The 13,341-nt window shown below is 40.0% G+C and overlaps 1 protein-coding gene across 1 annotated transcript in view; it reads left to right on the plus strand.

The window, feature by feature from the left end:
- The first annotated feature begins 366 nt into the window (after positions 1 to 366).
- Positions 367 to 13,341, plus strand: part of FAM199X (family with sequence similarity 199, X-linked) — a 29,711-nt gene continuing 16,736 nt past the window's right edge. Inside the window, exons 1-2 of the mRNA XM_003414821.4 lie at positions 367 to 805; positions 11,540 to 11,759. Coding sequence (XP_003414869.1) covers positions 609 to 805; positions 11,540 to 11,759 — 417 coding nt within the window. The 5' untranslated portion in view covers positions 367 to 608. The remainder of the gene's footprint in view (positions 806 to 11,539; positions 11,760 to 13,341) is intronic.

Raw genomic sequence — 13,341 nt, forward strand, 5'->3', positions numbered from 1 at the left:
GTGACCTTGGCCAAGTCCCTTTTCTCAGGGCTTCGGCTTTCTGCTTAATAATTAGGCGCTGATGGAAGAGCGGAGGAGGAGGTTAGCCTGAGCCGCCGAGCCGTTCCAGCGCCCAGAATCACAGATTTGAGGCGGGGAGGGCGGGGAAGGGCGGGAACGCTCGCTCTGGGCCGCAGCAGGCGGAGGGTTCAGTTCCTCCTCCGCTCCGGCAGGGGGCACGGGGCGCGGCTTCCCGCCGCCCTTCCCCTCCCGGCTGGTGCCGGGTGGACTGCAGCAATCGGGAGCCGTGAGCGCAGTGGGCGGGGCGGGCCAGGCGGCTGCAGAGGCTGAGGCGGCACAGGCGGCGGCGGCGACGATCGAGGCGGCTGCAGAGGCCACTGAGGCGCTGGCTGGGTGGCCTGTGGGCCGCGTTGGCCTTGAGCAGCCTCTTCGCGTGGCCCCGCAGTCCCCGGTCAGCGGCGGGTCGCCCCGCTCAGCCGGCCAGTGAACTGCGGCCAGCACACCCCGGTGCAGCGGCGGCGACAGCGGACAGGTTAGAGTGGGGGCAGGGACGAGCGCGGTAGCAGCCCGGGGCCAAAGAGAGAGCCTGAGCCAGGCCATCTCCAGTCATGTCCGACGAGGCGTCGGCCACCACTTCGTATGAGAAGTTTCTAACCCCCGAGGAGCCCTTCCCGCTCCTGGGACCCCCTCGCGGGGTGGGCACCTGCCTGAGCGAGGAGCCGGGCTGCCTGGACATCAGCGACTTCGGTTGCCAGCTGTCCTCCTGCCATCGCACCGACCCACTCCACCGCTTCCACACCAACAGGTACGAACCGCCGCTGAGGACAGGGGTGGTTTTCCCACATCTCTGCCTCAAGCCTGAGAACTCCGAGTGGCCCCTGATCCCAGTCATCGCCTTCCGTTCACTCCCCTCCCCCCTTTCTTCGACCTGCGGTATTTTCCCGGGCTCCTTTACTGGCCCCGGCCTGCTCCCCCTCCCTCTTTTCACCCTTGCCCTCCGATTTTCCTTTGAGCGGCATTTTACCCTCGGCTTTTTCTTTTTTCATCTTCTGGCTACAGCGACTCCTCCCTTCCCTACTTCCTTCCTTTTCTCTCGCCCCCTTTCTGTACCCTGCAAATCCCAAACCCCCACCCCTGATTTTTAAATGCAGTCCTGTTTCCATCCGTTCTCAAAAGTTTAACCCCTTCCATTTCTGGTACGCTGTATAGTAGATTTCGGATGGATCGAAATCAATCCATGAATGTTTTGAAAGGTGACTTTTAAAGCTAGAACCTTCCTTTTTCCAATTTTTAACCTGTCACACAGCCGTGTTTTCTCCTCACCCACCCATCCCCGTTTTTGTAGGGGAGCTCTAGGAAACCCGGCGATTCTCTTTTTTTTTTTCTTTATGAATTTAGCGGGTTAAAAACAAACAAACAAAAAAAACCCATTGCCGTCGAGTCAATTCTGACTCATAGCGGGTTAGGCCCTACCAAAATGTATAAGCATAAATCTGGAAAATTCCTTCGTGTAGCGTATCCCTTGGTTTGTTCCCCCAGTGGAGGGTGAGAGCGAGGCTGGGATGGACTTGGTTATACAAATTTATTCAGAGGTGCATCTCTCCTCCTGACTGCTGTTATTGGAAGGTAGAGTGTTCTAGAGAATTCTCTTATGTCACCATTGAAGTGTTAATGCTAAAGGTTGTGGGGGATTTGAAGATGTTTTAGACACAACCCCAACCTGTTAGTATAGGTGGAGATTTGAGATATGTACACAAAAAGCTGGGAGGGTTTGGAAAAATAATGATGTGCAGAGGACAAGGACAGGAGTTCAGCTATGGACAATATTGGAGATCAATTCAGGATTCTAGTTCTGATTTCTGATCCACATTTATGATGTGAGCATGAAGGCCTTTTGCATGTTTTCCTCCTTTCCACCACCTAAATCAAGCTACAGATTTACTGAGCTCCTACTAGGTACAAGGAGCGTGTAAAACATGACCCTTACGTAAAAGAAACTTATAGTCTATGAATATAAAAAAAAATTTTTTTTCTTTTTTAATCACGCAGAACGTAAGTATAACACATTTCAGAAGAGAGTACATTTGTTACTGACTATTCTTTTTATTCCAAATCCTGGAAACCCTGGTGGCATAGTGGTTAAGTGCTACAGCTGCTAACCAAAAGGTCCACAGTTCAGATCCACCAGGTGCTCCTTGGAAACTCTGTGGGGGCAGTTCTACTCTGCCCTATAGGGTCGCTATGAGTCAGAATCAACTTGACGGCAACAGGGTTTTTTTTTTTTTGTTCCAAATTCTCATTGTAAAAATGAGGAAACTGAGGCCTGGGGATAAAAGGCTGAGTTGAAGGTCATAAAGCTTAGTCATGCAGACCAAGACTGCTCCTTTGGAGTCAGCGATGAAACTTGGAACAGAAGTAATGGCTCCAGTGTTACAAATGGTTGTTAGAGTTTCTCAGATTAACTCACAAAAGCCTATTTAACCCATAATATAACTGAAGTATATTCATGAATGCAAGTGTGCTAAGGGGTGCTTGCATTAAAAAATAATACTTTTGCAGCAGAGCAAATCACATACACAGGTAAGTTAAATGATTTCGCCCACACTGTGATGATTAGGGCAAGGGAGTGGGGACAGAAGTTGAGGATAAGAACTGCCAAAACCAGTGGGGTGATGAGGAGTAAAGGTATAACACGTTTCTTACAGTTTGTTCTGTTCTTCCTCCCCATTCCTTGTGTTTTTCTAGGCTCCTTTCTTAGAGATCACAGTCAGGTCAAGGTTGTTTTTCAAAGCAGGGCAGTGAGGGTGGTGTGGGGGAAGGTTCCCATCAAACCCCCGGTTTTCCAACTCAAACATTATGCTTTCCTAATTGCTATCTGCTTTTCTTCTTCTTTTTTTTAACTTCTCTCTCCTACCCTATTTTTCACAAGGCTTGGAATGGCAGTAGAGGGTCTAAAGGTCTAATGTGTCTTAGTCTGTACCTTTTGCAGCAGAGCTCAAGGGATGCACAATTCGCAATACAGCTGGCTGTCAATATCCGAGGGTTCTGAATCCGTGGATTCAACCAACTGTGGATCGAAAACATTCGGAAAGAAATAACAGAAAGTTCCTGAAAGCAAAATTTGACTTTGCCATGGGCCTAGCACTATGCTGAATCCACGCAAATGAAATGATGTGTAGGCATACCCTGCTGTCACCCCCCCCGCCCCCCGCCATTTGACAGCTCCTCAGTCTCTCTCCAGCACTCAATAGTTTGAGCATTGTTCACCTGGTGTCTTGTTCGCTACTTGTGTTGTGTGCACACTTTGTTTCTATGAAAAAATGACTCCTAAAAAGCAATTAAGTGGTCAAAGCAATTCCTCAAAGGCTAAGAGAAGAGTGTAAAGTGTGCCCTGTCAACAAGAAAATAAAAATCATAAATTTTTTGCAAAGTGGCATGTCGCTTGCCGAAGTGGATGGAAGTGGTCCATAAGGTCCATAAGAACGATTTCAGCCATTCACACAATAAAGCACAAAGAAGCTGAAACTCAGGAAGTGTTAACGCTGCCTCTACAAAGGCAAAAAATGGTCGTTCAGGCTCTTCATAAAGTGCTTGCAAAGACTGAGCATTAAGTGTTAGTATTAACAACGGTTTACATAGTGTTTACATTGTATAAGGCATTATAAGGACTGCAGAGATGATTTAGAAGTATACCGGAGGGGGAGGATGTTTTAGGTTATATGTAAACACTGCACCATTTTATTTAAGGGACTTGTTCATCCAAGGATTTTGGAATCAGTTGAGGTCCTGAAACCAATCCCTCTGGATCCTGAGGGAAGACTGTACTTACAGCAGATGTTTCTGCCCTAGGCTAGCTTGCTTTTTTTCTTTTTTAAAATAGCTTTTGCCCTTTGTGGAGTGTTCTACCTTCCTACCCCTCCTCATGATGGTATTTGAGAGGACCATATACTTCCAGGCATTTTCTTTTCAGGGAGAAGCAAACATGTATGTAGGCCAAGCTGAGTTGAGGGACTTCTGTTATTTTGGAGTTGTATGTGTCATTTTTTTTCTTCACATCACATTCACCATTTGAAGCAGCAATTCAAACATCAAATCTCAATAGTTGGATATTGAAATTCTGCTTTGAGTTTAGTCATTCAAAACAAATTTCATTGAAAGGAAGAGCTTGTCAGTGGGTAGATGTTATTTACCAGATTGACTTTACATTCAGTTTCCCTTATTTTGCTTCCTTTTTGATACCTGATACAAAAACTTCAGAGATTGTTGAACAGTGCCCTCATTGAGGGCCTTCTGATGATGACAATTTTGTGTTTGCTTATTTAGCTGACTCTGGGCCACATTTGTGATCTCCATTAATGAAAAGAGTCTCGGCACTATTCTGGCCCAAGTGCCTTGAGAAAAGTAAGATAGGAGAGAGGAAGGTTAAAAAAAAAAAAAGCTGATAGTCACTAGGAAAAAATAATGCTTGAATTGGAAAAAGTGGGGCTTGACAGTTTAATGCATGTAGTGTTCAAATTAGAGTCACCGAAGACTTAGGTTTTTTTGTCATTAGTCTAGGTTCAATAGAAAATAAATTACATTGACACAGCCAGTTTTGTAAGAATTCATACTTTCTGAGGAGTGTCTTTTAGGATTTTATGACAGAGTTGGGTTTGTCTATCTAGAATTGTGGGAAAATAAAAATAAATACAAAGAAATTTCAGTAAGCCAAAAAATGTTAATACATTTTTTAAAATATTTGTAATGTCAATATGAAATACATAATGTATAAGACACTTTCTTTGGTTTTGGAGACAGGATTTTTCTGATGTGAATGAGGGTTCTCTCAGCACTTCCATCAGTTCCGCTTGTTTTGTACACTAACCATGTTAATCACTACAGCCCCACCACCACAAAAAAAGAATGCCACTCAGCAAATTGAAAAAATTTATATTGGTGGATCCTGTGATTAAAATTACAAGATGAAGAAGGTTAGCATTAACTATTAGATGTGTTATTCTCATCATCTTTCAGGAGTGCATCAGTACCTTGGCATCAGTACCTTGACATTAAACGATCCTGAAAAGTGTGTAGGAGGACAGTCTCTTTTGTACACCCTATTGGCAAGATACGAAATGTACTATTGTATAAATCAGTTACTCAGTTATGTGACTTTAGATCCCCGTTTTCTATCACCATTAACTAGAAAATCCCCAAGACTACTGTGTGCCTTTTGTACCACCCACAGTTTTCCCATCTAGATATAGAAATTGGAGGTGCTGAAGAGCTGTGGGTTGCAGGTGGGAGAATCTTGTTCCATGAGGAAGGATGAGAGGCAGGAGGAATTTGGGGACTTGCTGAGTCAAGTTGAGAATGGGGTCAATCTTTGGAGAAATATCCAGGCTAGAAACATGGATTTAGGAGTAATCAGAACAAGAGTTCCAGTAGGCTAATAATGGGTTCCCTGGGTGGTCCAAATGGTTAAGCCCTCTGCTACGGACTGAAAGATTGGTGGTTGAGTCCACCTGGAAGTGCCTCAGAAGAAAGGCATGACATGACGATCTACTTCTGAAAGAGCACCTTTGCGATCCAGTCAATTCTGACTCAAAGAAGTTTATATGACAGAGTAGAACCCATAGGGTTTCCAGGGCAGTAATCTTTACAGAGGAGCTCTGCTGGCGCAGTGGTTAAAAGCTCAGGCTGCTAACCAAAAGGGTGTCAGCTCGAATCCACCAGCTGCTCCTTGGAAACCCTATGGGGCAGTTCTGTTCTGTCCTGTAGGGTCGCTATGAGTTGGAATTGACTCAGTAGCAATGGGTTGGTTGGTTGGTAATCTTTACAGAAGCAGACATCACAGCTTTCTCCTGCAGAGTGGCTGGTAGGTTTGAACCACCGACCTTTTGGTTGACCAAGCACTTAAGCACTGCACCATCAGGGCTCCTTCCGAAAGAGCATAGCCATTGAACACCCTATGGAGCACACTTGTATTCTGAAACACATGGGGTTGCCGTGAGTTGGAACGGACTCGACAGCAACCGGTTTGATTTGGGTTTTCTAAATAGGAATGGAACCACAGGTTACAAAGGGTTGAGAAGATACTTTTAAATAAATTTACGAAGGAAAGGAAGGAGAGGGGTTTAGGTGATAATTTGAGAGGGAAGTGAAGGTTTCTGCATTTGCTTTTTGCTTTGTTTAGTTTTTCCTTTCCAGAAGTGGAGATTTTAGCTCCTTAAAAGCAGCCCACAGGAAAGGGAGAAGTTGAAAAATACAAGAAAGAGTGGGATGAGAGGAGATAGAGAGGATGAACTCAGAACCCCAAATGAGAGGGTTAATCTTTGAAATGAGACGGATTTTTTTTTTCTTTTCAAGACAATAAAGGGAGTAGGAAGGATGGGTAATGATCCCCAGACAATTAAGGTAGGTGATAGGAGAGTAGGGAACTTAAATAAGTAGAGTAGGTGGTTGTGTGTCACCTGCTCTAAGTTGGTGGAGCCTGGTGGCCCATTGGGCTCCAGAGGAATAGCAGAGGTCTGAGTGGCTGTTGCAGGGATTCTGCAGGGAATCAGTGATAATTACCAGCGATGACTGGGGGACTAGCCCCTGAGTATGAATACATAGCATGGATTTGGAATGACTTTCATCAGCTTGACACTATATGACTTTATGCAGCAGTGCTCGGCGACTGAATTAGGGGCTCTCATTCTGAGAGGTGATGGTTAGGTCCATCTGAGAGAGGAGGGGGCTGCAGAGGGATATATACAGGGAACATATGCTTTTATTCATTTTGACATTTAAATGGCTATTTACCAAAGTGCTGTGAAAAGTCCTTAGTCTGTATATTCTTGCTGAAAAGCCTTGTGGATAAACGTTCTTGGCTTTACTTTTTTTGTTTTTAAACTTTGGACAGCAAGTCTAGTTACAGAGTTAAACACCATTTTATTGGAATTATTTCTCCACGTTTTTCTTTTAAGATTTTGGAGAAAGTCTCCTTTGAGTGTAGTTTTATGGCTATAGCTAAGATTTTACTGTTTGGTGGCTTTCTCTTCACAGAAGTAAGGGCTTCGTAAATTTGAATAGCTTAGTGCTGATCACACGATGGACGTTAATTACAAGGTTGAGACTGACAATAATAAAAAAGAATCATACTTAAATTTTTATTAGGAAAGCTCATTATAGAAAATTGTGGGCATGTAAAAAACCAGTGAAGACACAAATAACCACCCATGATCCCTTTGCCCAAAGATAACAACTGTTAATATTTTGATGTTGCCCTTTTTGGTGTTCTATACACAATTCGTGACCAGCTCATTTGCAGTTACATTGTGTTATACTTAGTCTGAAAATATGATTTTTAATGCTTACGAAACACAGACTGACTCAGACGTGTCATTTAATTCCCCATGTTTTGGGGGGCATTTGTTTCCCCTTTTTGGCTATTTTAAATAATATTGTGATGGACATGTTTGTACACACATCTTTTTTCCAAATTTCTAGTGGGGAAGGGGATAGGTTCCTAGAAGAGGAATTACTACGTCCAAAGGAATGAACCTTTTTAAAGCTCTTGATATAGATACACAGCCAAATTGCTTTCCAGAAAGGTTATGCTAATTTATACTCCCACCAGCCGTGACTTAAAGTAATTCCTACTGTGCTTTCCTCCACATTACCTTAAAAAAGTACTAAAAATAATCTTTGCAAATCAGAAGGTACAGAAGTAAGAAACATCTTTAATAGTAAAAAATACCGTTTTTCTGTTTGAGGGGATTTGTTTCAGCCATGAGCACAATTTCCTTGCCTCTGTTAATTAAAAGACAAACAAAAACAACATTAACCCCCCCCCAAAAAAAAAACAAAAAAGGCTTCTGAGAATATCCAGAATCCCGGTATGTAGTTGTGAGTCTGGAAAGCTGAGGAACATACTGATTTTGCCTTAAGGTCAGAGCACAAAACCAAGGAACTTGGAAGGAAACACATTTCTACAGAAATTTTGCAAGCTGAAAAGAAATTCCCATTGAAAACAATTACCTATCTAACAGTTTTTCCTAGCAACTAACACAGTACTTGGGACATAGAAGATACTGGCTAAATGTTTGTCGAATGGATGAATGAATAAAGGTAAAAAAGGCACATGCATTTTGAAGACAAAAGAGAAAAAATAGTTTGTTCAGGACTCAATGGAGATACAGTCAACTATCTCAAGGACAGAACGTGTGATCGCAATTCACAGCTTTTATGTTGCTGTATTGCAAGACCTAGGCAATTTGGTTAATTATGCTAGGTTTGTTGGTTTTTTAAAATGAGGACGCCGGCTACCCGGTAAGCATGTGATAAAAACTAAGTAATCTTACAAGGTATTCTAGGATCCTTGGATAAAAAGTTTTTTTTTTTTTTTGCCTATTTATAAAATTTCTATTGATACGTGCTTTTCTATTTACCGAACTATAATAGTTTTTCTGTGTGTGTCCGTGTGTGTTTGTGTGTGTGTGTGTCAAGGCTTTTCCTTTCTGAAGGAAAGGTAGCTCAAAGTAAAAAGTTCCATAAAATTTTTCAGGCTGCCCAAATACTGTAAATCAAGAACCTGAATTGAGACTAGTCACACAAAATAAGATGGGCAAGTTAAAAAATGCGATACATGCATCGGGAAAAACTGGATTTAAATGAAGGATAAGAAACAATCGAATAATAGGCAAATAAGAAGCTTTTCTTCAGGAAGTCATTATATTTCAGTAGCTTATTAATATCGGAAATACTGAATCATTAGCTTAAGGGTTAATTCCCTATGCTGCTGCCAATGCAGTGATGATTATCTAGTTAATAGTGTAAAACTAGTGGAAATTTACAGAGGAAAATATTAATAGATTTCAAGACTAAAAAAAAAACCTTCAACAAATACTATAAAGGGTTATTATCCTTAATGCATACAGAATTCTCACAAAATCAGTAAGGAAAACGTTAACACATAGAAAAGCCCCAGAGCAAAATGGCTAATAAATATTTTTTAATATAATTTTATGGCTGATAAAAATTTTTAATTTTGATCAAAAGGAAAGTTTTATTTGGCATACGTTCAAAAAGGCAAAGGTGGGAAGTGGACAAGTACGCTGCCAGAGCTAATGTCTGCCCAAATCCAAGGAAATATTACAGAACAAAGGTGGGAAAACGGACAAGCCTGCTGCCACAGCCATGTCTGTCTGAGTTCCAGAAAAGTTACAGAATCATCAGTATGTGTTAACATTACAGATGGGCAAAACCTTTTCACAGATTGGCTAGAAATTGATCAGACGTTTTGTTTTGAACTGCCTTTCTTAACAATCGTTGGTACAAGTTTCAGTAAATGACAGTCAGGAGGGTCTTCATTGGTCCAAGAAATTTTTTATTCCCTAAATGATAATAAAAAAAAAAATGGAAAGTGGAAAGTCTTTTGTGTTCTGTTTGATTGGCTTTATGTGAAAAGTTCCCTAAAAGATATTTTTCTTTCCTAAAAGATAATTTCCAAGATTGTCCCCTCTATTGTCTTTATCTCAGGGCCCAGTCGATGTGTCCTTGTGAGTCCTTGTGGGCCCAGCTCCAGCTGAGTCACATTCTCTATGCTTAACGGCAGGGAATAATGATTCTAAATCAGCTCTTTAAAGAAAGAAATGTTGATATAAAAACGTTTCTCTCCAGATAGGTAAAAGTTAAAAAGAAAAATCCCCATACTGTTAAGGGTGTGGTGCAATGAGCACTTTTAAATTCTGCTCTGGGGAGTGTAAATTGGTTTGCAGCCTTTCAAAAAGGTATTTGACTAGCTTTGCAACGTTGGTCTTGCAAAATTCTACCATGCTGGTGGTGTTTTTATCACGAAGGCCATGTTTCCCAACCACCTATTCTTCTTCGTGATTCTTCTTTGTTTCCAGCTTTTGCATTCCAATCTCCAGTAATTATCAGTGCATCTTGATTGCATGTTTGAGCAATTTCAGACTGCAGAAGTTGGTAAAAACCTTCTGTGTCTTTATCTTTGGCCTTAGTGGTTGGTGCGTAAATTCGAATAATAGTCATATTAACTGGTCTTCCTTTTAGGCATATGGATGTTATCACTGTCAACATTGTACTTCAGGATAGATCTTGAAATGTTCTTTTTGACAGTGAATGTGACATGTTATCAGGAGGGACCAGCCCCTGGAGGACATGATGCTTGGCAAGGTAGAGGTTCAGCGAAAAAGAGGAAGACCCTTAATGAGGTAGATTGACACAGTGGCTGCAACAATGGGCTCAAACATAGCAACAATTGTGAGGGTGGTGCAGGACCGGGCACTGTTTTGTGCTGTTTTATATATGGTTTCTATGAGTCAGAACCGACTCTACAGCATCTAACAACGTTTGACTAGATGTGCCAAGAAACTCAGAAGTGTTAATAATCTTTGACCCAGTACCTTCACGTTCAGGCAATCTATCCTGAGAGAATATACATTTGGACAAATAATTATAAACAAGAAGGCTCATCTCAGTATTATTTGTAATAGCGAACAAAACATTGGAAATGACCTAAACATTCTTGCAGGAATAAAGTTAAATAAATTATGAAACATTCAATAAATGAAATAATAAATATATAGTCATTCACATGTTTCAAGTAATATACTTGGGGCAATGTTCAGCCTGTAATGTTAAGTGAAAACAAAAGCAGAAAACTAAAATACATATGTGTGCGGAATGATTGCTAATTCTGTGCATAAATATATATGCATGTAGGAAAAAAAGTACTAAAATACTAAGAATTGATTATTGCTGGGTAATGAAATTATTGATCATTTTAATTTCATTCACTCTTACTCTAAAATCTTTTCAATGAGTCTGTATAACTTTAATATAAGTTATTTAAATACAAGAAACACTGTTTGAACTTCTGTGTACTTTGTTGGTGGTTTTCTCTACCCGGCAATGACCTCCCTCTTCCTTTTAATTTAATAATCGTATATTGAGCACTTTTATGTGTTTCACTGTGCTAAATGCTCTGCGTGTATTCCCGTGTAATCCTCACAATAACCCAGTGTTAAAGACGAGGACCCAGGCTTGGAGACGTTGTGACTTGCTGAAGATCAAACCGCTAAGGAGTGACAGAGCAGGAATTTGAACTCAGTCTGTCTCCAGAGCTTACTCATAACCACCATGTTGTATTTTTTTTTTTAATGGATGATGGTTTTGCTTTATTCCTTGTTTAGATGTCTTTTTCTTTATTTGAATTTTTATCATAAAAAGTTTCAGGTAGGTACAAGAATAGAGAGAAGAGCGTAGTGAACCCATGTACCCATCACCCAGCTTCAACACTTACTCACATATGGCAACATGCTTCATGTTTGCTTCTACCCATTCCCCAGCCCCCTTATTATTTTGAGGCAAATCCCAAATGTATTTCATTCATAAATATTTTAGTATATGTTCTTAAAAGATAGGCTCTTTTAGAAAATGATCACAATATCATTGTCATACTTAAAATATAGCCATATTTCCCATTAATGACTTAAAATTGTGTACATCCTATAGTTCCTGTTGTGATTTCTTTTGTGTTGTGTTTTTGAAGGTGGAACTTGACTTCTTGTGGAACAAGCGTTGCCAGCTCAGAATGCAGTGAGGAGCTGTTTTCATCAGTTTCTGTTGGAGATCAAGACGATTGCTATTCCCTGTTAGATGATCAAGACTTCACTTCTTTTGATTTATTCCCTGAAGGGAGTGTCTGCAGCGATGTCTCCTCATCTATTAGCACTTATTGGGACTGGTCAGATAGTGAGTTTGAATGGCAGGTAGATATTTTTTTCTCTTATTGGCATCATTGATAAATACATAGAAGTATGCATTTGTGTTTTGATGTTTTCACCTCTCCCTGAAAGTAGATTTCTGTAGAGTTTATCTAGTCCTGGTGATTTTCTGCCAACACGTTTGATGGCAAAGAGTTAGATGGATTATGTATCCTTTATTTTTGTTAATATACCTTTTAGGCTTCTGATGCTGCAGGTGTCCTTTTGTAGATTTTCATGTAATTTAATACTTGTATAATGTTATCATTATTATATATCATCAGTGCCTTTCTATGCCTGAATCTAAGCAAATTTACTCTTCCTACATTATAATAAATAGCCTTTGTGTCCTCATAGGCACAATATCCTCCTATCAGGGTCACGTCATATGTCTTAAGATCAGAAACCATTATTACCATAAATACATACTTTTTTATTCTGTTATCAGAAATGCAGTATAATTTTTCATTATGTATTCTCTTTGTATGAGGAAGTGTTTTTTGTCAGTGGTTTTCCTTCTCGTGGTACTTTCAACCATGTGAAATGGCTTTATGGCAAATTGAAAGCACTGCTTTATAATGACTAATCTTTGAAAAAATGTAGATTGTGTTGTTGCAACATGCATTTTCTGGTTGTGAAAGACAATAGCATTTTGAAGCTTTTCTAGCATACAGCAATGTTTTCTTCAACAGACACATGAATGCCTACTATGTTCAAAAGCCATCTAGATAGTCTAAGTTGTATTCCAAAAGAGGAATCAAATTTGATTTTATTTCAAACATTTTCTTATTATAAAAAACCAAAAACACAGAAGTCTCCCAGTTCCACCTTGCTGAGGTTACCACTATTAAGAGCTTATGCAGATACAGGTATGTTTGCATATCATTAAAAACACAAATAGAAGGGATTGTACTTCAGTCTGTTCAGACCGTTCCTTTTTTCAGTTAATATATATCATTCTTTTTGATAGCTGCCTCATAATTTATTTAATCATTTCCCTAATGATATTTAGATTGTCTCAGTTTGTTGTACTGAAAGTTAAGAGAAGTTTTTAAAGAGGAAAAAATAATCTACAACCCCTCTGTTTTTATATTTTATATTATTTCAAATGTGTTTATGTTATATGAGTCTAGAACATGATTCAGATAAAAATTTAAAAAAATGTTTAACTTTTTTAGATAAAATTTACGTATCATAAAATTCACTATTTTAATCCTCTTAAAGTGTACAATTGAATGACCATTATTAATTATTATATCCACAGTGGTATGTAAGCATCACCACTATCTAATTCCAGAACATTCGTATCACCTCAAAAAAGAAAAAAAAAAAAACTTATTAACAGTTAGTCCCAATTTCCCCCTACCGGTATAGCCTAGCAAACACTGAAACTGCTGTCTTTATGGATTTGCCTGTTCTAGATATTTCATATAAATGGACTCATACGATTTGTGACCTTTTGTGTCTGGCTTCTTTCACTTACCATAATGTTTTCAAGATTCAGCCATGTTGTAGCATTCAGTACTTCATTCCTTTTTATGGCTAAATAATACTCTAGTACCATATACCACATTTCACTTACCCATTC

This window comes from Loxodonta africana, chromosome X (assembly GCF_030014295.1).
Source record: "Loxodonta africana isolate mLoxAfr1 chromosome X, mLoxAfr1.hap2, whole genome shotgun sequence".
Classification (NCBI taxonomy): Eukaryota; Metazoa; Chordata; class Mammalia; order Proboscidea; family Elephantidae; genus Loxodonta; species Loxodonta africana.